Source organism: Rhipicephalus sanguineus, chromosome 10 (genome assembly GCF_013339695.2).
Source record: "Rhipicephalus sanguineus isolate Rsan-2018 chromosome 10, BIME_Rsan_1.4, whole genome shotgun sequence".
Lineage (NCBI taxonomy): Eukaryota > Metazoa > Arthropoda > Arachnida > Ixodida > Ixodidae > Rhipicephalus > Rhipicephalus sanguineus.
In genome coordinates, this window is record NC_051185.1 from 143,668,598 (window position 1) to 143,693,975 (window position 25,378).

At 51.6% G+C, this 25,378-nt stretch overlaps 1 protein-coding gene across 1 annotated transcript; it reads left to right on the forward strand.

Moving 5' to 3' along the window:
• Positions 1 to 83: 83 nt before the first annotated feature.
• On the forward strand, positions 84 to 23,577 carry LOC119371853 (natterin-4-like). The gene is made up of 3 exons (XM_037642319.2): positions 84 to 129; positions 3,218 to 3,432; positions 23,235 to 23,577. The coding sequence occupies exons 1-3, from the start codon at positions 114 to 116 to the stop codon at positions 23,481 to 23,483; spliced, it is 480 nt and encodes a 159-aa protein (XP_037498247.1). The 5' UTR covers positions 84 to 113; the 3' UTR covers positions 23,484 to 23,577.
• The last annotated feature ends 1,801 nt before the right edge of the window (positions 23,578 to 25,378 follow it).

A 25,378-nucleotide genomic window follows, 5' to 3' on the forward strand; every position in this document is an offset into this window, starting at 1 on the left:
TATATCTGTTGCACCTAGTGCCCGAACAATACGACGTCATTGAGCGGCCTTTTTTTACGTGCTCTTCACTTTAGTTGTTTGGCTCCAATACAGCACGCGATTGTCCAGGAAGAATGGCAGACTACGGAGGTAGGCTTCCCGCTTTGTGCCATATATTTTTGTTCTAATATGCCAGTCGTTTGCGGCGAAACTGAGGAATTCACGTTGGGCTGTATTTCTTGTATATTGAAAGATTATGTAGCACATCTGTCACACTATCCCATGCCTGGCGCACACACGTTCGTTTTGTTGCGGCACGGTTGTGGTGTCCACAGAGAAGCGAAGCCAGGCCAGCGATATAGAATGCGGTGCAAGCGGGGCGAGATTACGCTCTCGCGTTCTACTCTTGAAGGCGACGCTCAAGTATCCTTCAAATTCTTCCTTTTCGTTTCTGAACACGAGAGAGAGAGCAACTTTATTAAAAAAAAAAAAAAAAAGGTCCGGCGAGTTCTTCGGGGATTTGGGCTAATATCCCCACCTAGGCGTCGGCCACGAGCCTTTGAGCTCTGGCGGCTGCCTCGGCCCGCTGGACGGCCCAGAGTTGGTCCTCGAGGGCGAAGCTGAGCAGTGCAGTCTCCCAGCGCGTTCGGTTCGAGGCTACGTCTCCGTCTGGTACCCCACCTCTGTCACACTCCCATAACATGTGTTCCAGGGTAGCCCTGGCCTCGCAAAACTTGCATCTTGCCGAATAAAGCTCTGGGTAACAGAGATTCAAGATCGCTGGGCTCGGAAACGTTCTGGTCTGCAGCTGTCGCCAGGTGACCGCCTGCTTCTTGTTCAGTTTTTGGTGTGGTGGCGGAAATTTACACCTGGCCTATCTGTAATGTTGTGTTATGTCTCGAAAACTAGTGAGGCGATCCTCCCACTCCCACTCGCCGCCCGACGTCGCGGCCGAGGCGGCGGCGGTGTTGACGGTGGCGGCTCGGTCCGTAAGCCCTCGAGCCGCCCCATGCGCCGCCTCATTGCCGGCGAGCGAAGTGGTGTGTGCGGGTGCCCATAAGATGTAAACGTCCCTATTCTCGGTTTTGCCCGCAAGCAGAATTCGTAACGCCTCGGGAGAGACGCGGCCGTTGGCAAAGTTGCGTACTGCGGTCTGGGAGTCGCTAATTACCACTTCGGCCGTGGTGGTGGCCACCGCGAGCGCGATAGCCACTTCCTCCGCTGTCTCCACGTGCTCAGTGCGTACCGTGACGCTTGTCTTGCAAGCTTTCTCATGATCTATTACTGCGGCCACGAAGCCGCGCCTGTGTGCGTATCTGGCCGCGTCCACCAACACCGCATCTCTACAGTTGCCATACTTCTTCTGTATGTCCTGTGCTCTCTTCCCTCCGACCCCTGTGGTATTCGGGATGCATGTTCTTCGGCAAGGGAAGAACGACCAATTTATCCCTGACGTTGCTTGGTACGTCGAGTTTGACACCGTGCTGAGCGTGATACCCTATTCCTAACCTCTCTAGTATGTATCTGCCCGTCGGGCTCTTGGAAAGGCGTTCGTACTGCGCTATGTTCTGTGCCTCTATCAATTCTCCCAGCGTGTTGTGTAGACCCAGATCTAGTAACTTACTCGTGCTCGTGTTGATCGGTAGCCCTATTGCCTGTTTGTAAGCCTTCCTAATTAAGCCTTCCATCTTTGTCTTCTCCGCGACCTGCCACTTGAGGTAGGGTGCCACGTACGTTATTCGGCTCATTACGAAGGCCTGAACTAGTCTGATCATATTGCTCTCTTTCATCCCGCTGTGTCGGTTGGCTATGCGTCTCAGTAACCTGATGGTCTGAGCAACCGCGCCTTCCAGTCTTCTGGTGGTCTCGCCGTTGTGGCCGTTTGCCGCGATGTGTAAGCCCAGAACGCGTATGTTCTCTACCCTGTGCACGGGTCGCCCGTCGGACGTGCTTAGGCGTATGTCGCTACTGGGATCCTTATCATTCATCGAGCCGTTCGGCTTGCGGCCTCTTCGCGTGGGTTTGTAAACTAAAAGTTCGGACTTTTCCGCTGAGCAGCTCAGGCCGGTGTTTTTTAAGTATTCCTCAACAGTCTCGATCGCACGCTGTAACGTCCGTTCTATGTGCCCGTCGCAGCCCTCCGTAACCCAGAACGTAATGTCGTCGGCGTAAAGGCTGTGATTGAGCCCTTCGATTTCTTGTAACTTGGCTGGCGACCCCACGAGAGCTATGTTAAAACTCTATTTCCCCGGAAGTAAGCTCCCCGAAAGTGAGCTTGGCCTTTCTATTCGTGAGAAAATCTCGAACGTAGTTGTACGTTCGTTTGCCGAGGCCAAGTTCCTGCAGTTTGGTCAGTACGGTTGCGTGCGTTACGTTATCAAAGGCCTTCTTCAGGTCCAGGGCAAGTATGGCCTTGGTGGACCTGGTTGGGCTATCAATCACCTGGTGTTTTATCTGTAGCATCGCGTCCTGCGTAGAGAGGTTTCGCCTGAACCCTAACATTGTGTGGGGAAGCAGGTTGCGGTCCTCGAGGTAGTTGGTCAGCCTTGTGAGGACCACGTGCTCCAATAGCTTTCCAGGCATGAAGTCAGCGAGATCGGTCTGAGGTTCTCTAGCTGCAGTCGCTTACCCGGCTTCGGTATCAGCACGATGTGCGCAGTCTTCCATTGTTGTGGTAGCCGCCCGGTTTCCCAGCACGCGTTGACGTACTCCCTGAGTTTCGCTATCGATTTAGAAATTAATTTTTTTAGCAATCATATATAGTAACCTAACGTTGACGGGGAGGCAACCAGAGGAACATTCAATTTATATATATATATATATATATATAGTATATATATATATATATAGATATATATATATATATATATATATATATATATATATATATATATATATGTAATGCAGAAGGCAGGGAGGTTAACAGTTGAATATTAAAGTCAAGTAATTGATAACATACGTGATTTCAAGCCGTTAAGAAATTTCGGATGTATTGCATCGATGTGCGTAACAAGACCTTCTGGAAGGATAGCGGCTGTGAAACAATCTGCTTCGTGGGCATAGCTTTGCGCAGCAGTGTCTTGACAAACTTGTCATTTTTCATCCTTCTGTAACATTTTGATGACATCTAAAAATATTAACCAAGCTTTATCAAGTTTGCGAACCAAAGCAATTAGTGTAACGTATAGATGTTTTGCGAATGCTCATGAAACTCCGTATTCTGTCCAATACTACGCAGCGAGCGAATACAAACCCGAATTCCGTTGGGTTGCGTGCCACGGAGACAAACTCCCGGAGAACGCGGTGCCTGGGGGTGACGACGTAAGAGGGGACGTCACCTACGTAGGGCGGGCCACGTACGATGGCCAAGTGATACCAGGAAAGGTGGTCCTTTTCTGTGGATTCTGCTACGTCGCTCATGGCGGCGCCGAGCATATGTTCCGGGACTACCAGGTACGTGTACGCATTATCGCACGATTCATGACCGACGTTATCCGCCTCGTGCGCTGCTGCTTTCAGTTGTACTGGTGGCGCCACCAACGGCGAACGGTGGCGAAAGGTGGATACGAGCGCCTCACAGAAGCCGTGGGCAAAGCGCCCGTTACTCGCCGTTTTAGGGGCGAAGCTCCTTAAGGCGGCACCCGTTCGTCCCTCGTAGTCGTCGTAGTAGTCGTAGTGCGTAACCAGTCTTACGGTTTGACCTCCAAGGTGGTGCCGGTGGGAGATTTTTCCTGTGCGTTGTTGAACAATAAAAAATTCGCAGCGTGCGCGTTAACTAAAAGCCGAATTCTTCTGTCTCTCATTCCCCATTAGCAGCCATTGGCATGTTCCAGTAGGAAACGTTAGTAGAAGTAGAAGTGTAAGTGTTAGCTAAAAGCCGACTTCTTCTGTCTCTCATTCCCATTATCAGCCATTGTTTACCTCCAAGGTAGTGCCTGGTGAGATTTCTCCTGTGCGTAATTAACAATAAAAATTTTGTTCAAAACGCCGTTGATTGATGAAATAAACCAACGAAGACGCCAGATGTTTTGTAAAAGCAAACGAAAGAACGCCAGATGTTTCTAAAGCAAAACAAAAAGACGCCAGCTGCTTAACGAAAGACGCCAGATGTTTTCTAAAGCAATGGTTTTCTAAACAATGAAAATTCACAGCGTACATGTAAAATTAAAGTGAGCTGCAAGTCGTCATAACTCATCGAACCTTTAGTATAAACGCGCCCGATCTCACGTCGGTGATGATGTACTGGGCAGAATTCACGGAAGATTCACGGTTTACCGATGACCTCCGCAGCTTCGCCCACTCAATCATCATTCACTCCGTGGATATGCTGTGATTTTTTTTCTATTCATTTTTCATTCTGGTTTGATATTTGTACTGCCGACGCTGCTCCACAAGACAACCATGCCGTCTGTTACGTCGATTGTTCTATATTATTTGTTTTAAAACGACAGGCCCGCTTTTTATGCGTGCGCGCGATGCACTGCGTACGTTTCTTACGTGCATGTCTCCAAGTTGTTTGCGTGATCTGTTAACAGAGATGAAATAAAACTGTTGCAGTACAAAACAGCATTCTCGTTTTATTGAACCCCCCAAACAGTACAGCAACAATGACTATTACGGCTGGATGCTGCTTAAGAAACGCATATAAGACACGCGTTTTTATCTTCGCCCAACACTCGTAGCACTCAACTAGGCCAAGAAAACCAAAATCTAACTTGCTCAACGTTTTCACAGCCGCCACACAGTAATAATGCGTGAAAGTACTTTAGCAAATGACAAAGAAACATTCACACAGCGTTTTTTTTTTGTTCACAGACCGCGTTAACATATGAGAAAGTTCCGACTGTATGCAATCACATATTTCGGAATATCTAATCACTTTCACCATTGAAGCCACAATCCTCTAACACATGCGCTTTAAATTGAGCATGACATTACTCATACTTATATAGAAAACGCGCACGCGTGGCATTACTCAGATTTATAGGAAATGCGCACGCGTGTAATGTATGTCGTATGCTAGATTCTCTTTGGTACGTGCACAAAACAGAAATGCGATTCTGGAAGTAATGTTCGAGAGAGGCGAGCATAGAGAAGGGCAACTACTTACAGCTTCACTCACCTTTGCAAAAACGGTATTCCAATTGCAATTCAATATTAACCGACGCAACAACGATAACAACACACTGTTGCACACAGGCGTACCAGTTTGACGCGCGAGGCCAAGCGCGGTATTTTAAGTGTAGCACAATCGTGCGCGTACAGTACGCTAGAATATTCTGGCACAATGTCGTCAAGCTTGCAGTCACTTCAGCGGTTCCCACGATGTAGCACACAGTTGACGTCCCTCGCGTCATCAAACTGCTACGACGCCGAAACTACACCACAGCTGACTGGAAAAACGCGGTCTTGCAGGAAGCCATCTTGTCCAGCAACCAACGGACACATACACAGCTGAGGCGTCTGAAACATTGCTGTTGATGAGATGGCAGCTGAACGAAATCAGGGCTCATCGTCCGACGTGTGGCCACCGCCTTAACACAATATTAACCTTGCAACGTTCAAGGAAGACGCGACGAAAGCGATGAGCCCAGCCGGTCTTGTCGGGTGCGCTACTGACAATGCAGAGCGCGCGCTCTCACGGCCACCGAAAGAAATAAAAGAAAGTGGAGAGAGGAGTTAGCTTGGAGCATGGCCAGTCGGTGGAAGCAAGAGAACGTCTTGCGTCGTCGGTGTGGCGTATTCTCGAGAGATGGCGCTAGTTTGTTTTTGCGCAACGGAATCGCAAACTTCATTGAAAATACATTGGATCCTATGGGGGATTGTGAGAGGGTACAACCGCCTGAGCAGAGCGGTGGCGCCACCATACCGATGCACGAGGCGGATTGCGACCTGTACAACATTTTGCTAATCCGCAAAAATACGGTCACTGTCATCAGCATATGTACCGGCGCTAGCCAAATAAGGGATGATTTCAAGGTCATTTGTTTCCCTAAATGTGCCCGGTTTTGTGTTCGCTCGGCTGTTTGTCAACTGGTGAGGACCGAACAGTATTGGGTCCGTGCTGCGCCGTGTTGAGCATATGGCGCACTTGAAGGGGTATTCACATGAGGGAGAAATCCGCGGGGGACACGGGGGAATTGCGGATCACATGACCGCAACGCCACGGATTAGGGAGTGGGCGCGATCTCCCCGCGCCTCCTTGGAGGACACGAGGACCTTTTCCCCGACAGGACAAACGATCCCCCGGCAGTGGAGGATATAAGGCAATTTCGGGCTCTTGTTTGGCCACATTGTTGCACTAGCTCCTGCAGAGAGCGGCAGCGGCTGTCCAGTCTCCAGCTGGTCGTCTGCAGCTCGTCGTCAGCAGCTGGTGAAACGGGCAGTACTAGCCACTTGAGTAATCTGGTAACACTGGTCTGCCCCTCCGTTCATCTTGTCCGTGTGAGTGGGGGTATTTGTGGGGAATTCTACTCGCGAGTGGACGTCACCCGGCTGGGCTCTTATTTCCCGAGGATTTGTACCCCGTGTGAATACCGCTTGAAGTGGTGCAGGTAAAAAATTAAAAGCGAACTGAAGGAGCAAATTGGTCAAGACACGTTGCCGGGCTAGCTGGTACAGATATGTAGACGTCCAGGGCGTTGGTTGCGCGATGATATTGCGTGTTCACAAGTAAAGAAAGACAAAGGCACGTCTACAATAAGAACTCGTATATTTAAGCAAAAGCGCTGCGAGGCGAACGAGGCAGCAGCGACGGGGCGACTGGCGTAGCTTCGGCCCGGCGGCTGTGTTTACAACACCGGCCGACCCGGCCGCCGTAACTCGAGTTCCCAGGCCACTCTCCGTGACTGCACAGTAAACACAACACGATGCGAACGTGGACTCCGAGCGCCGAGCACGCTCGCTCGGCGCGGTTGCTATATAGGCCCCCCCGCTAGTGAAGGAGCCCGCTGAAAGGAGGGAGCCTGAACGATACAGAGCGACGCTCCCTCGTTGCAGTGGTGGGAGGAGGTGAAGAGTGCGATGAAGTGGTGGGAACGGAGGCGGAATGTGTGGCGCAATCTGGAATACCACGGGGCAGTGGGTCCTCGACGATGGCTGCTTTAAGGCGGTCGATAGACACGGTATCATGACGACCGTTCAAATCAAGCGTGTAGAGCTTCTCATGGCGCTTGATGACGCGGTAAGGTCCATCGTAAGGGCGCTGCAAAGGCTTTCGGACTGCGTCGCGGCGCACAAACACGTGTGTCGCCGTTTCCAAGTCAGGGGAGATGTAGGTAGGAACACTGTGTTTTACGCGAGGTTGTGGGGCAGAAAGACTTCGCATAGCGGAGCGCAGCTGCACCACATACTCGGTTGGGATCAGGGCAAGGCGAGGTAGTTGAAGCATCAAAAAATTCTCCAGGAAGGCGGAGCTGTGAACCATAGGTCAGTTCGGCAGGTGTACACTTGATGTCTTGCTTTAACGTCGTCCTAAGACTAAGCAAAACAAGTGGCAGTGAAACTGTCCAGTTGACCGTGTCGGGTTGTGCCTTTCAAGGATGCTTTCAGGGTCCGGTGAAAACGCTCGACCATGCCGTTAGCGATGGGGTGGTATGCTGTTGTGCGAATCCGCGAACTTCCCAGCAAAACCATGAGCTTCTTGAAAAGAGCAGACTCGAACTGTCGACCGCGATCGGTGGTGATTGTAGAGGGAACGCCAAAGCGTGACACCCAACCCGATACAAAGCTTTAGCGATTGTTTCGCTTCTTATGTCGGGAATGGGAAACGCCTCTGGCCACCGAGTAAAACGGTCAATGCATGTCAGCAGGTAGGTGTTTCCATCCGATAGAGGCCATGGTCCGAGGATGTCCAGATGAACTTTATCGAAACGTTCTGAAGGCGGTGTGAAGGTGCCGTACGGAGAGCACGTATGGCGATAAACCTTGGACTGCTGGCACTGCAAACAACTACGGGTCCAAGCACGAACGTCTTTGTTAATTCCCGGCCAGACAAAACGCTGGGTGATAAGGTGTTGAGTAGCGCGGATGCCAGGATGGGAAAGGGTGTGCAAGGAGTCAAAAACAGCCCGACGGAAATCGCTCGGAACAACTGGTCGAGGGTTGCCGGTAGACATGTCGCATAAGATAGGAACGGTGCAGGACGGAAGGGTTACTTCACGAAACCTGAGTGTTCCAGGGGATAGGCGAAGTTTAGCGATTTCTTCGTCTTGTGCTTGCGCTGACGCTAGGGCGCTGAAATCGACAGTTGCCGGCGCTGCGGCACAAGACACGGAAGCCGTCAGGCGAGGAAAGCGCATCGGCTGCAGCATTCGCAGATCCCTGCACATGCCTGAGATCGGTTGTGAATTCCGCGATGTAAGCGAGGTGACGACTCTCACGGGGCGAAAATTTGCTGCTTGCAGACTTGATGGCAAACGTCAACGGCTTGTGATCCGTGGCGATGAAAAAACATCGGGCTTCAAGGAAATGCCTGAAGTGGCGCACACCCATATAAGCAGCAAGGAGTTCACGTCCGAAAGTGCTGTAGCGGCTTTCTGTGGGTGACAACTTGCGCGAGAAGAATGCCAAAGGCTGCCACGATCCGTCAACGAACTGTTGTAAGGCGGCTCCAACTGCCACATCCGACGCGTCGGTCATGAGGCAGAGTGGAGCGTCTGGTGTTGGGTGAACAAGCAGGGCGGCGTCCTGCGAGCTCTGTCTTAACTGCTTCAAATGAGCTTGATGCCATTCTCAGACCACGTAATGGAAGTACACTTCTTCTTCTTACCCTGAAGCAGGTCAGTAAGGGGTCTAATCAGGTCAGCACAGCGGGGAATGAAACGCCGATAGAAATTGATCAGTCCCAGGAACTCGCGCAGTTGACGCAAAGAAGTTGGCTTTGGGAAGTCTCGAACAATTTGCACTTTGGAAGGGAGTGGCCGGATTCCATGACAATCAACGTGGTGTCCGAGAAAGTCAAGTTCAGGCACGCCGAACGTACACTTGGTTTTGTTGACGATGAGGCCGTACTCGGCAAGGCGTTCGAAGAGCTGTCGAAGATGGGAAAGGTGTTCGTCTGCGTTGCGGCTAAAGATGAGGAGATCATCGATGTACGCAAAGCAGAACGGCAGGCCTCGGGTGACTGTGTCTACAAACCGCTGGAATGTTTGAGCGGCGTTACGGAGCCCGAAGGGCATCCTCAGGTATTCAAAAAGGCCGAAAGGTGTTATGACAGCAGTTTTGGGAATGTCCGAGGGTTCGACAGGTATCTGATGATACGCCTTGACCAGGTCAATCTTCGAAAGATGGTTGCTCCATGCAGTGGTGCTGTGAAGTCCGCGACGTTAGGCAGTGGGTAGCGATCAGGAACGGTGGCGTTGTTCAAAGCGCGGTAGTCGCCGCAGGGTCGCCAGTCACCTGGGGACTTCTTGGGCACCATGTGCAGCGGAGAAGCCCAAGGACTTGATGAAGGTCGCACAATGCCAAGCTCGAGCATATGATCAAATTCAGCTCGGGCAACCTTGAGTCGATCTGGTGCGAGGCGTCGTGAACGACCATGGACAGGTGGCCCTGAGGTAATAATGTGGGTGGGTAACATCGTGCTTGACAGGGCGCAAAAAATTGGACGGGCGAAGCAAGCTTGGAAAGTCGTCGAGTAACTGTTCGTACACTGACGAAGGTGGCTTGTTGATAACTGCGGTGATGCCGGTTGTTGACGCTATACCTTGCACCGTTAGGTGTGTCTTAGCATCGACAAGGCGCTTGCGGGAGATGTCCACGAGCAGGTCGAAATGACGAAGGAAGTCCGCTCCGAGAATTGGTAAGAAACGTCCGCTACGAGGAAAACCCAACGAAAAACGCGACGGAGTCCAAGGTTAAGCGTGAGAGCGCGCTCACCGTAAGTCATGATAGTGGTCTTGTTGGCGGCTTGCAGCGTAAGTGCAGATCGGCGATTCTTCGGGAATGCGGGTGAGGGTGGAACAACGCTAACTTCGGCTCCCGTGTCCACGAGGAAACGGAGCCCTGATGTCTTGTCCAAACGAAGAACAAGCGGCTGCTTGCTGGACCGCCACCACTCGCCGCTTCTAGTGGTGAGTCGGAGCGTTTCCCGAGAAAGTGCAGGGAGATGAGCACTTTCGGGCGGCTGCACCAAAGGTCCGGTGATACCAACACTCGCCGGGATGCGGAGACTGTGATGAGGAGCGCCGGCGGGAAGAGGAGCGGCGGCGTGACGAGGATCGAGAGCGCGCAGACAGGGTAGCTATCTGAGCGGAGAGCTGTTCGATCTGGCTGCGAAAGTCGTCGCGTAGGGCGTGCAGGTCTGGTGGCGAAGGGCGAGATGCCTCACTTGTTGTGGAAGTGGTCGCGATCACTGACATAGTTGGGGAGTCGAATTCCATCACGGAGTCGGCAAGCTGCGCGAGCTTTTCCAGCGACAAGTCCGCTGCAGCGGCGAGCACCATGCGGACGGTCGAAGGCAGGCGCTGTAGGAAGAGCTCCCGTAGCAGGTCCTGATCGAACGAGGTGGCCTTGTCACCAAGAAGCTGCTGAAGACGGCGCAAAAGCTGTGAAGGCTTACGGTCGCCTAGTTCTTCAGCAGAAAGCAGCTGTTGGAGACGCTGCCTCTCTGAAGACAAAGTGCGTTTCAGGAGCTCGGCCGACAACTTATCATAGGGGTTCGTCTCCGGTGGGGCCAGAATGAGGTCTCTGATTTCGCTGGCGATCTCCGGTGGAAGCGCAGACACCACGTGGTGGAATTTGGATATCTGAGTCGTTACCCGGGCCGTGACAAACTGGCTGTTTACTTGCGCCAGCCAGAGAGACGGATCAGCAGGCCAGAATTGCGGAAGCCGAAAAGAGACGGCGGAGACTGCTTGCGTCGCTGCAGGGTCGGGGGATGCTTGTCTGGAGTCGCCGGTGGTTTCCATCGTCGTCGCAGCCAGGAAAATGATTGTAAAAATTTCGATAGTCCGTGGTCACCAATTTGTAGACGTCCAGGCGTTGGTTGCGCGATGATATTGCGTGTTCACAAGTAAAGAAAGACAAAGGCACGTCTACAATAAGAACTCGTATATTTAAGCAAAAGCGCTGCGAGGCGAACGAGGCAGCAGCGACGGGGCGACTGGCGTAGCTTCGGCCCGGCGGCTGTGTTTACAACACCCGGCCGACCCGGCCGCCGTAACTCGAGTTCCCAGGCCACTCTCCGTGACTGCACAGTAAACACAACACGATGCGAACGTGCACTCCGAGCGCCGAGCACGCTCGCTCGGCGCGGTTGCTATAGATACATAATTCATATGACGTAGCGCAACGCGACAGGGACAGCAAAGGACACTCACACAGCGCTAACTTGCTAGCTAGCGCTCCCACCAGTTAACTTGCAAGTTCACTCCTCTCGCAAGTTAGCGCTTTGTAAACGTCCTTCCTCTCTGTCCCTGTCGCGTTGGCGTATAGGCAGACCTTTTTTTTCGGGGAGGAGGGGGGGGCACCTCTTTGATCCGACATGGAGTCTGGGCAGATAAGTGTGGTCCAGTGTCATTTCATGCTTTGTACCCCATGGGAAAAAAATTGCGGGAGGGGGGGAGCCGACACGAGCCCGGTGTGCTACCCCCTGGCTACGCCGTATGAATTATGAAGGTATAAAGGCTCTGTGAAATGAAACTAGTATTACGCAATAGTCACATTTATAATTTCGCGCTCCGTGAGTTGTGTCCCTGCATATGCATGCATGCGCGCTCATCAAAACATCTATAACCAACAGCTCAAATTGCCGCTTTCGAAATAAAGCAAAATGCCGCCTTTAAGAATATTGAAGAACAAGCATTATATATGGAAAGCCACCCGTTATCTGCAAAGGTGTTTAACTGTAATCTAACTGCGAGCACACGAACAATCTTCGTAATTTCGTTAAAACTCTCATTTTTCAGGGGCATTATTCATTACTATATGCAACGGTCACCATACGTTAAGAGTTCTGGACAGGCTGCTTGGTTTCGGGTCGTGCTCGGGTATTAAGGAGACAGGAAATCAGACGAAACATGCGATGTTCTTAGCTGTGAATTTAGCTTCCCTTTCTAAATACTTGTGCTTTTGTGAACCTCGGGTGTACATATTGTCACAGGGTCGGGACGTCAACGAAGACAGCAGTCAGCACGTCGGAGATGAAACTGTTTATTTGGCCGAACTTGTGGCCGGGAAACTGGAAGTCAAACTACAGCAATACACTGATAGCGTCGAACAGAGCGTCGACCGTCGATCAACTGACAAGCGGTCAAGCGCGTCGGCTTTTATACAGGCGATATCGAACTTTCTAGCGATATCGGTGGATGTTGCGCAATCTCTAGAGTAAGCTTGAGTGTTCGCGTCTTGCGCGCAATCTTAACAAAATGATCTACAATAACCTCGAAGCTTCTGGAACAATGAAGCGCGGTTTGCGCTGAGGGTTGCTGACAGCCTTTGTGGGCGAAAAACCGAATGCAGCGAAAGTAATGATAAGAAACGTACGTGGCAATGCCCCCCTCTGAAAAAGCATCGTCCCGATGCTTAGAAACGGAACATGAATACATGCAATACTAAGGAAAACTAAGCAAGCAAACATCAGAGTCCTCAGGTGCGTTAACGAGCATAGTATGGTTTAAGGCGCACCACATGCACGACCTCGGGTCGAGCTTGACGCCTCTGAGAGTTCGTGATGCCGTCGGGGACAACCTCATAGTCGAGAGCGCCGAGACGTCGAAGTACCCTGTACGGTCCGAAGTATCGTCGCAGAAGCTTCTCGCTCAGTCCGCGTCGTCGTATTGGCGTCCAGACCCAGACACGGTCACCGGGCTGGTACTCCACGAATGGTCGTCTAAGATTGTAGCGACGGCTGTCGGTGTGCTGCTGGGTCTTGATGCGCAGGCGGGCGAGCTGTCGAGCTTCTTCGGCGCGTTGCAAATAGGAAGCGACGTCGAGATTGCCTTCGTCGGTGGCTGTTGGCAGCATTGCGTCGAGCGTCGTTGCTGGGCTCCTTCCGTAGACTAACGTGTAGCGTCACCTGCGTCGTTTCTTGCACAGCGGTGTTGTATGCGAAGGTCACGTACGGAAGGATGGCATCCCACGTCTTGTGCTCGATGTCAACGTACATGGCCAGCATGTCGGCAATGGTCTTATTTAGCCGCTCGGTGAGGCCATTGGTCTGAGGGTGGTAGGCAGTGGTCCGGCGGTGGCTTGTCTGGCTGTACCTCAAGATCGCCTGAGTTAGCTCCGCTGTAAACGCCGTACCTCTGTCGGTGATCAGGACCTCAGGGGCGCCATGACGCAGAACGATGTCTTCCACGAAGAACTTCGCTACCTCGGCGGCACTGCCTGTAGGTGGGCCCTTGTTTCGGCGTAACGGGTCAGGTAGTCGGTAGCTACGATGATCCACTTATTACCACTAGTCGACGTTGGGAACGGTCCCAGGAGGTCCATCCCGATCTGCTGGAACGGTCGCCGAGGTGGCTCGATCGGCTGAAGAAGGCCCGCTGGTCTTGTTGGCGGTGTCTTGCGTCGCTGACAGTCTCGGCATGTCCTTACGTAGCGAGTGACGTCGGCGGCAAGGCGCGGCCAGTAGTACTTTTCCTATATTCTTGCCAGCGTTCGGGAAACACCGAGGTGTCCTGCTGTCGGGTCGTCGTGCAGGGCCTGGAGGACTTCTGGCCGCAATGCTGAAGGCAACACGAGAAGGTACTCGGCTCGATGTGGTGAGAAGTTCTTCTTTTGGAGAACGCCATTGCCTAAGAAAAACGACGCGAGTGCTCGCTTGAACACTTTCGAAACGACGGCGTTCTTGCCCTCGAGGTATTCCATAAGGCCTCTGAGTTCCGGGTCGGATCGCTGTTCAGCGAAGTCGTCGGCACTTATGGTTCCCAAGAAGTAGTCATCATCCTGGTCGTCTTGCGGCGGCGGGTCCACGGGGGCACGAGACAGCAGTCGGCGTCAGAGTGTTTTCGTCCGGACTTGTAAACGACGGTATAGCACACTGAAACGCGGTTCCGAAAACACAGCGCGGTTTATTATTGTATCTCCGCCATTGTTTCAACTACTTCTTCCTTCTCCACAGCAGACTACCCACTACTAGTTTATGTCCCAAGTGCGTCGTGCCAGAAGAAGAAGAAAAGTATGCCACAGATAGGCCCCCCCTGCAGACAAGTGGCCGTGGGCACTTGAAGAAAAAAAATGGTCAGACTGAGCTTGTCAGAATGGGGTGCCGCTTGATCCTTTTCAATGCTGACTGTGTCTTCATGCCCATTACGCAGGATTGTAAATGATGTTCAGAACGCTTGATGACTGGGAAAGGACCGTCATAGCGAGGCTGAAGAGCACGGCGAGACGCATCGACACGAACAAAAACGTGTGAAGATGTCTGTAGGTTTGCCGGCAGAAAAACGTCGTTCTTAGTATGAGCTGAAGTTGGTGATGGGCGCAAGGTTTTGCATGAAGACCCGCAGGACGCTGGACGAAAGAGATGGATCCGAAACACTCTGCGTAGTAACGGGGCTGACGAGGTCACCAGGCAAACGGAGTGTGCAGCCATAAACCATCTCGGCTACAGAGCAGGCAAGTTCTGGCCGAAGTGTTGAACGCAGGCCGAGAAGCACGATAGGGAGGTGTTGATACCCAATCTTCGGCGTGAGGCTGCGAGGCGAGTGCTGCTTTTAGATGACGGTGGAGTCTCTCCACTAAGCCATTTGTGCTGGATGATACGCAGTTGTGCGAATACGCGCACAACCCAGTAGAGGTGTGACAGAGGTGAAAAGCGCTGACTCAAAACTGTCTGCCTCGATCGGTAGTCACCCGTTGATGGTACACCGAAAACGGCTAATCCAGGTAGCAAGAAAGGTACGAGCAACTGTTTCTGCGTGATGTCAGGCATTGGAGCTGCTTCAGGCCACCTAGTGTTACCTGTCAATACACGTAAGCAAATACGTATTTTCCCGACATGGAGGTAAAGGCCGACCAAGGTCCAAATGAATGGTGTCGAAAACGTGCCTCAGGGAGAGGGAATTTTCCCCATGGAGGCTTGGTGTGCCGTTGTACCTTGATACGCTGACACGCTGTGCAAGTGCGAACCCAGTCACGAATGTTAGCCGCGTATGCGCGGCCAGACATAGCGTTCAGTGACCAGGTGTTGCGTAGCTCTTACGCCTGGATGGCAGATGGAGTGGAGGGTGTCAAAAACAGCACGACGCAGCTGTGAAGGAACATAGATAGAGTGCAGTTGGTGAAACATCGCACCAGAGCGTAACGTCGTCGTCGGGAAAGTGACTTGTTCCAGTCGGAGGGAAGTAGAGTATCGGAGCTCGTGGAAGCTCATCGTCTAATGCCTGTGCCTCCGCGAGCGAAGACAATGAAAGGTCGGTGGTGCCTGTCGTGGCATTGATGGTAATACGACTGAGAGCGTCCGCTGCACTGTTAAAACTTGCCTTTTACATAACGTATGTCTGTGGTGAATTCGGCAATGAAAGCAAGGTGCCGAAGTTCTCTAGGAGTGTGCGTGGCACGCAGGAACGTAAAGCCGAAACAAGTGGCTTGTGGTCGTAAGAATGGCAAATTGTCGCCCTTCAAGGACAGTACCTGAAATGCTTCACCGCAAGGTAGGCTGCGAGAGCTCCCGTCCGAAAGTACTGTATCGGCGCTCAGTGTCGCGTAACTTGCGGGAGAAGAAGGAAATTGGAGCCCATGCACCATTGATCCATTGATGAAGAGCGGCTCCAACTGCTTCTGAAGAAGCGTCCACCATGATGCTAGGTGGAGCAGTTGGTGGAAGGGTGATGCAGGAGGGTGGCCTGGGCGAGTTTGGTCTTAACGGCGGAAAAAGCTTGATCCGCGACCGTGTCCCAGGAAGTGCGGCTGACTCGGCTTGCGAAGTCGAGAGTAGTGCTTCCAGAGGCTGCAGCAGTGTAGAGCATGAAGGGATGAAGCGGCGAATAAAAATTGACGAGTCCGAGAAAACGTCGCAGACTACGTATGGACGTGGGAGGCGGGTACTCTAGGATAGCTTGAACCTTGTCAGGTAGAGGAGTGATGCCATCTTTAGTGATCTGATGTCCGAGGAATGCTATCCTCCGAGACTCCAAACTGACACTTTTCTACATTGATGACAAGGTCGTAATCACGCAGTCGAGTGAAAAGCTCACGTAGATGTGCCTTGTGCGTTTCAGCGTCCTTGCTGGCAACGAGAAGATCGTCGATATAGGCGAAACAAACGGCAAGCCTCTTGTGACTTCGTCTATAAAACGCTGAAATGTCTGAGCTGCGTTTCTCAACCCGAAGGGCATTCGTAAATACTCATAGAGCCCAAATGGGGTAATTATTGCAGTTTTGGGAATGTCAGAAGGCTCACGGGGATCTGGTGATAAGCTTTCACGAGATCAATCTTCGAGTATACTGTTTGTGCCGGTTAAAAAGGCAGTACAGTCCTGAATATTGGTAACGGGTATCGATCTGGAACGGTGACTGCATTGAGAGCCCGATATCACCACAGGGCCGCCAGTCATTGTTCTTCTTGGGAACCATGTGTAGCGCCGACGACCACGAGCTTGATGACGGACGAATGATCTGCAGCTGTCAACATATGCTCAAACTCGTTGCGAGCAATGCGAAGTTTATCAGGGCCAAGTCGGCGAGGGCGGCAGTGAACCGGTGGGCCTGTGGTTACGATGCAGTGGGTCACAGTGTGCTTGGGGGTCTTATCCATTGGAGACTGCGTTGTAATCTCCGGAAACTCGTTGAGCAGAGCTGTATATGGTGACGTAGGCGGTTTCACGAAAGTGGGGTTTAGGGCCGTAGCGCGTGACAGAAAACCATTGACCGATAAGCCGTATAGCTATCCACCAGGCGACAGCGGTTCATATCCACGAGCAGATGAAAATGCCTTAAGAAATCGGCGCCTAAGATTGCGTAGCGTACGTCTGCTATCCAAAATAACCACTGCAGTTTCCTTTTGAGACCGAGATCAAGGGTCAGAGACTTCTGGTCCGTAAGTTGCGATGACCGAAGAATTGATCGCTGTAAAGGAGTAGACTTCTCGCGGAGACGCCGGTCAGTTTGGACGCTGGAATTATGCTGACTTCTGCTCCAGTGTCCACCAGCAAGCGAAGACCTGTGGTTCTGTCGGTGATGTGGAAGAGGCGGCTTGATGCTTGGCCTTGATCGCCCGCCGCTGTTACTGACGATCGGCCGGAGCGTTTCCCATGCGCCATGAGCAGGGTGGCACACATCTGCGAGCCGCGGCACGAAAACGCCGGTGATAGTAGCATGTGTTCTGCGGTGAAAAGCGGTGCTCGGGCTGGTGGAGGGGCCGTTGCGGAGCAGGCGACGTGAGAGATGGTCGGTGTGGACGAGGATGGTCATTTAAGTTATGAATGCTCAGCAATTGCAGACGCAAGTTAGCGACTTCAGCTGCGAGATCTTTTACCGTTTCTCGAAGGGAATCTGCTTCAGAAATCGGAGAGGTGTGGGCAGCGTTTATGACTGCCGGAGCAACGTCCATCATGTCATCGGCCATTTCTGCCAGCTCCGACAGCGTCTTATCCTGAGCTGGGACAAGAGCCATTCGCACGGTAGGTGGAAGACGCTGTAGAAACAACTCACGTAGTATGGATGTTTCTAAGCCGTCCGGCTGGTCCCCAAGCAGGTGCTGCAGGTGACGTAGAAACTGTGTGGGACGGCGGTCCCCGAGCTCTTCGTTGCACAGAAGTTGCTGAATGCGCCGATGCTTAGGCGGAACGAGTCGGTGAAGAAGAGCCTGTTTGACTGTCGTATATGGAGTGTCACCAGGCGGGCCCACGAGGATGTCGCGTATTTCGGCCATTGCCTGTGGCGGCAACGCTTCAACGAGGAGCTCATGCTTGCGAACTTCTGACGTGATGCGATGAATGCGGAACTTGTTCTCGACTTGAATGAACCATAAGGAGGGATCGGCAAGCCACAGCTGTGGTAGCGTTATGGTAGTAGCCTCCAACAACGCCGGAAGAGGGTACATGGCCAGGTGCAGTGGCAGCGGTACCAGGGCTGAGGCCGTCGAGATGCTCACGCTGCTCCATGGAAGGTCGCGTTCGTAGTCCGGGTCACCAATAAATATAGCACACTGAAACGCGGTTCCGAAAACACAGCGCGGTTTATTATTGTATCTCCGCCATTGTTTCAACTACTTCTTCCTTCTCCACAGCAGACTACCCACTACTAGTTTATGTCCCAAGTGCGTCGTGCCAGAAGAAGAAGAAGAAAAGTATGCCACAACGGTAATGTCGAATTCATGAAGTCTCAAGCTCCATCGTGCGAGACGACCTGAAGGGTCCTTCAAGTTAGCTAGCCAACACATGGCCTGGTGGTCGCTCACAACTTTGAAGGGCCTGCCGTAAAGGTAGGGGCGAAACTCTGATGTAGCCCAGATTATGGCAAGGCACTCCTTTCTGTCGTAGAATAGTTGGCTTCCGCCTTTGACAGCGACCGGCTAGCATAGCTGATTACCCTTTCTAATCCGTCAGTCCTCTGCACAAGAACGGCGCCGAGTCCTACATTGCTTGCGTCGGTGTGCACTTCCGTTTGGGCGTATTCATCGAAATGCGCGAGTAACGGAGGCGTCTGCAGGCGCCGTTTAAGTTCTTGAAATGCTTCCTCCTGCGGCGTTTCCCACTTGAACTCGACGTCGGTCCTGGTAAGGTTAGTAAGTGGCTCGGCGATGCGGGCAAAGTTTTTGACAAACCGCCTGTAATAGGCGCACAGGCCGAGAAATCGACGCACAGCCTTCTTGTCGGCAGGCGGCGGGAATGTAGCGATGGCGACTGTCTTCTGGGGGTCAGGGCGTACACCGGACTTGCTTATCACGTGTCCCAAGAACATGAGCTCCTCGTACGCAAAGCGACACTTTTCTGGCTTCAGGGTGAGTCCGGAGCTCTTTATTGCTTGAAGTACAGCTTCAAGCCGCCCTAGGTGTTCGTCGAAGTTTGAGGCAAACACAACGACGTCGTCCAAGTACACGAGGCAAGCCTGCCACTTCAAGTTAGCCAGTACTGTATCCATGACACGTTGGAAAGTCGCGGGTGCCGAGCAAAGACCAAAGGGCATGACCTTGAACTCGAACAGACCGTCTGGTGTTATGAAGGCAGTTTTTTCTCGGTCTCTTTCGTCTACTTCGATTTGCCAGTAGCCGGTCTTGAGGTCCATCGACGAAAAGTACTTGGCGCTGTGGAGTCGATCTAGGGCGTCGTCTATTCGGGGGAGAGGGTACACGTCCTTCTTCGTGACCTTGTTCAGACGACGATAGTCGACGCAAAAACGTAGGGTTCCATCCTTCTTCCTCACTAACACCACAGGTGACGCCCACGGACTTTTGGACGGCTGGATAATGTCGTCGCGTAGCATTTCGTCGACCTGTTTCTTGATGGCCTCGCGTTCTCGCGTCGAAACTCGGTACGGGCTCTGACGGATTGGTCGGGCACTTTCTTCTGTTATAATTCGATGTTTCGCGACTGGGGTCTGTCGAATTTTTGACGACGACGAGAAGCAGTCCTTGAATTGTAGGAGCAGGGCTTTTAGCTGGTCTTGCTTGTGCTTTGGGAGGCTCGGGTTGACGTCGAAATCGGGTTGGGTTCGTCGATCCGCGAAGCAGGTTCAGTAGCATCGAAGAGGGAGAAGCATTGCTGGCTTCCACGAATTCGTGGATGTAGGCGACCGTCGTACCAATGTTGAGGTGCCTATATTCGTGGCTGAAGTTTGTCAGCACTACTTTTGCTTTGCCATCACGCAGCTCGGCTATGCCTCTTGCGACGCAAATCTGACGGTTAAGAAGTAGGTGCTGATCGCCCTCGATGATACCTTCAAGGTCCGCGGGTTCTTGGGTGCCGACGGAAATGATGACGCTGGAAAGAGGCGGAATGGTGACGTGCTCTTCTATCACATTCAACACGGGTTTTCTGGCGTCGTGTGTGGCGGCAGCACTTTTTCTGAGGTTAGTGTTATTGATTCAGACCTCAGATCGATGACAGCGCCGTGGTGGCTTAGGAAGTCCATCCCAAGTATCACATCCCTGGAGCAATGCTGCAAGATTACAAAGCTCGCAGGATAAATCCGGTTATTGATGGTGACTCTTGCGGTGCAGGCTCCAGCCGGCGTTATTAGATGGCCCCCAGCAGTCCGGATTTCGGGGCCTTGCCAAGCGGTCCTAACTTTCTTCAATCTTTTGGCGAATGGTCCACTGATGACGGAATAGTCAGCTCCAGTGTCGACGAGAGCGATGACGTTGTGGCCGTCGAATAGTACGTCGACGTCGCTAATTCGTCGTCTTGCGTTGCGATTAAATCGCGCCGTCGGGTCACGGCTAGGTCGGTTGTCCCGCTGCTTGTACGTCGCGTCGACAGGTCTTCTTCAGGACCGAGGTTTCATCGTCAGGGCTTCGCATGCTTCGCGTCGTGTTCGGCAGGTCTCGTCGCGTTGTCGTCGTCGGCGGCCGCGGAGGATCTTCGGCATTTCGTCGTACAGCTACCGCACCTCCATCGGTTGCTGCCCTTAGTTTCCCGGGACGGCGAGCGGGAAGGTCGTCGTTCTTGCCACTGTGTTCCGGTGAGGTAGTCATCGATGTCGCGAGGCCGTTCGCCTGGCCGCGGGCGCGGCGCGTTTACGGTGAATCCGCGTAGCCCATCTGTCGGTACTGGCAGCGGCGGTACGTGTGGCCGGCCTCCCGCAGTGGTAGCAGAGAGGGCGGTTGTCTGGGGCGCGCCAAACGTCGGTCTTCCTTTGTGCGTAGCGCGGGGCGTAGCGCTGGGTGAGAGGAGGACGCTAGGGCGTCGGTGGTGGTGGCGGCGGCGTCTGGCGGCCGAACTGTGGCGATGCGGTGTCTTGACGTGGGCGCGGAGGGGGAACGTAGCGTCGGGCTGCTGCAGCGTAGCTCATGGCTTGCGGCTGAGGCGGCGCTGGCTGAGCAACACCCAGTGACTGTTGAATTTCTGATCGAACGAGCTCTGCGATCGAGTCCACTTGAGGCTGTGGTGAGGGTAACAGCTTGCGCAGTTCCTCCCGAACGATCGCTCGGATCGTTTCACGCAGGTCGTGGGAGGCGAGGGCGTGAACAGCAGGCCTGTCTTCAAACGAACGGCGATTGTACTGGCGGGTTCGTATTTCCAGCGTCTTCTCAATCGTCGTCGCTTCTGAGACGAATTCTTGGACTGTCGAAGGTGGTTTTCCGCATCAGACCAGCGAAGAGCTCTTGCTTTACCCCTCGCATGAGGAAGCGGACTTTCTTGTCCTCGGGCAATGCAGAGTCAGCGTGGCGAAACAGCCGGGTCATTTCCTCTGCAAAGATGGCCACGCTTTCATTTGGAAGTTGGACCCGTGTCTCCAGCAAGTCTGCGGCCCTTTCCTTTCGGACGATGCTTGCGAACGTCTCCAGGAAAGCGGGGCGAAAGACGTCCCAGGTTCGAAGAGTGGACTCTCGATTCTCAAACCAGTCCGTGCGCGCCTTCAAGGTAAAAGTAGACGTGGCGCAGCTTGTCCTCGGCGTCCCAGTTGTTGAAGGTTGAGACCCTTTCGAACGTCTCGAGCGAGGTTTCGGGGTCATCGCTGGTGATCCATGGAAGGTCGGTGGCTCTCTGGGCGGCTGCATCACGACAGCTGCAGGGGACGCTATGGCTGTCATCGTGCCCATTGTATTCGTCGCCGTGGCTCTTGGCTTCTCCTGTAGGAGACCGTATTCGGGTTGCAAGCCTTGTAGCCTGCGGCTAGCTCGCTGTTGCACGAGATCTTCGACGTCTTCTTCACGCTCTGGGCTTGGTTCCCGGCTCTTCGTAGGTGTCCGGAACATCAAGGAAGCAGCACCTCCATCAGATGTCACGGGGTCGTGACGTCGACGAAGACAGCAGTCAGCACGTCGGAGATGAAACTGTTTATTGGCCGAACTTGTGGCCGGGAAACTGGAAGTCAAACTACAGCAATACACTGATAGCGTCGAGCAGAGCGTCGACCGTCGATCAACTGACAAGCGGTCAAGCGCGTCGGCTTTATGCAGGCGATATCGAACTTTGTAGCGATATCGGTGGATGTTGCGCAATCTCTAGGATAAGCTTGAGTGTTCGCGTCTTGCGCGCAATCTTAACAAAATGATCTACAATAACCTCGAAGCTCTGGAACAATGAAGCGCGGTTGCGCTGAGGGTTGCTGACAGCCTTTGTGGGCGAAAAACCGAATGCAGCGAAAGTAATGATAAGAAACGTACGTGACAACATCTTAATTGTGGTGGTAGAAGTGCTACCGGGGTTCTGTAGAAACTGTGCCGCTAACCTGGAAGTTCAAAATGAAACATTAGTCGCGTCTCTCAGGACTCTTAATAAAGTTTTTCCGACTAACACCGCACTCCTGTACGGCGGTGGCACTTTCGACTGTCAGGAGAAAAGTTAAATGAGGAAGCAGTCTTTCGCGAACGGTATTGTATCCATATACATAAGTATGGGAGCCAAGCGTGTTTCAGCTGTAGCTCTCACATTAGTGAACGAAAAATGTAGGAAATTATATAGGATTTTTGTCTTCTAGTTATTTGCACAGCATATATGTTAAATAACAGCCGCCACTAAAACTAACGCGAACCTAGAACTGACAGCCACGTCCCAGCTGCGCCATCTCATTCAAAAAAGAAAATGTAACAAATCAAGCAACTAAGCAAATAAATTCTCCCACCTTGCACTAGTGGCGCGAGACATGAGCCGGTGGTGGCCACTTAGGTTGTCATGGCTTGGCTAGGTTTTTCTAGCCAAGCCATGAGGAAATAACGCACTCGACCAAGAAAAATATATATCGGATGCGCAATAAAGTTAGCAAATTTGCACGTGCACTTCATCTTTTTTCAGTTTTTTTAATTGCATACAGGAATGCTGATTCTGATCTCATGATTATGTAAATGATTTATCATTATAGAGTGTGTACATATCGTATTGCATAGTGTTTGTTGTAAATATGTATTGCAATATTGTGTTAGTGTAAGTATTGTAATATATCAGCACTGTATAATTACTTCCATGGTATCACTCTATGCCATGTAAAACGAGGGCTCGAGGCTTCTCAAGTGAATAGATCCACTTTTGCTCGAACCCTCGTGTTCCACAACACACACACTTGTGGACGAAATAAAGTTTGATTTGATTTGATTTGATTTACAGGTAATTAAACAGTGATGAGAGGAGCAGTGTAATATCCACATGTTGACATGAGTGTGTTTATATACAGGCCATAAATGACTAAAATTTGAACTGCTTTTGTAGGTGCTTGTATCTAATGGACCTCCGTTGGCATGGCTACAAGAATCCAAGGGCGCAGTGCCAAGTGGTGCCATACAGGGTGGCAAAAGCCACGATGGCGAGCCACTCTACATCGGTCGAGCACGTCACAATGGCCTGCTCACTATAGGCAAGGTTCATCCATCGAAAGGACGCCTGTATATCTCTTTTGGTTGCAAGGAGTATTCCTACACAGAATACCAGGTCCTCGTCTGCAAGACGATTAACCTGTGAGAAGAGCCGAGACTACTGGATGGAACTTTGTTCACCAATAATGAACGCATTTGAAAAGGCCGCTGCGATTTTCATTGAACGGCCAATGCGTTCTTAACCGTAATAATAAGATTATGGAATTCTGGATCTTTGAGAATGATAGCTTTCTCGCTGCCTCTGACAATGCACGAAACAAATAAATACAATTCAGCAATGTTTCGTGATCTGAATAGCAACCTGCGACACAATAAATAGAAGAGTGTAAAGTGAGGCAACTTAAACATCTCGTAGTTTGAATAGTTCTGTTGATTACTTGTGTTTTTATTGTCTAGCGAATTTAGATAAGTAATAAACGTTTCTTGGGAGCAAACGTGTTTATTGAGTGTCAATTTGCGTTCGCCCTAACGATACTTACAGTTCTCACAGAACATAGCATTGTGTTTTCGTCAAATACTTTCGTCAAACACTACATCCTGTGGCCAATGTGATATTTTGGAATATCATAACGTTTATTCCAACTCGCCCTGCCTCATACCTTCGTCAGGTTGAGAAATGAGTAATTCCAGTTAATACAGCACTAGTTCCTGACATTGATTAAGTTTACTTCATTCGCAGGTTCTGCAGTCGTAACAACAATTCTGCAGTTAGCTTAGGGGAAAAAAAGTTTTGTACAGTTAAATTTTTTGCGAATTTTCGCCCGCCGAAAAAAACACCCCCCAGCTTCTTCCTAAAGTGGCCCTGCTACACCTTTTTCATGTAATCGTCGAATGGTTTTTATTACCTAACGCATAGACTGCCGCAAAATTTTGCGAATCCGTGAAGTACGAGCGGCGTTACAAGTATTTGTCGCACGCTTCAAGCGCCTTCTCTCTCCTACGTGCTAGCGAGAGCGCTCAAAGCTACGCCAGGGAAGGGGGTGACAAAGGGGCAGTCCTTCGTGAGCGCGCGTCATGACCTTGAACACTTTATTTTCTTTTTTTTTTCTTCAAACGTCCGGGTTACTTCAGTGCGATCGCGGCCCCGCGCGCGGACACGTGGCGTTATCCCGAAGCGGCCACGGTAACTTTGCAGCTACGACGCTCAAATCAGCCAATGGCCGTAGACTGGGTTTTATGGCGCGGGCATTAGGGTTTATGGCATCATTTGTCGAGAGAAGTGGGAACGATTTTCTAGCTGACTGTGAGAATAATTGAAAATTCCAGGCTGCGTGCTGCACCATAATGTCTGGCCCGCGTGCTCTCAGGACCCTCGACTACCGATCGGCAGCGTTTTCTGACCACACTGGAAAGGGTGTTTCAGAGCCCCTTCAGGCTTGCTTAACTAGAAGTGCTCAAAACATTTAAGGGCACAGCATAACACATGAACTAGCGTGGACAAGTGCACTAGTTAAGCCCTCTTTATGCATGCATTCTATGATAATACAGTGTATCCTATAGTACGCGCACAGCCTTCACGCAGGATGGGTAACAGCACAAGAAGAATCTAAAATTGGCTAGTTGGGTACTTCTCAGCATTCAGAAGAAATGTGCATTCAAATCAGAGGATGTGAAGCCCTGCCATTCAGTGGAATCTTTGAGGCCACCTGAAGCTGCTGCATCATCCTGCAAGGAATCGCGTAATCTTTATGTTCTAATAGAACTGATCATATGTTGCCATCAGTCAGGGTGTGTGGAAACATTCTCCTTTACAATAGCGGAAACCGTTCTGAACCTCAAAGCTTTTTTTCACAATAAAAACTAATCACCCTTTGAGTATGTCATTGCAGTAATTTTACATGTTTCCTTATAGAATCCTCATGTTTTTCATGTGTCTTCCGTTATTTGCCACATACTTCTGCAAAAGTCTAAAGGAAGCATATGGAAGTATTGGAATGAGATGCGGAACGTTTCAGTACTGAAGTAGATAAGGAACTTTAT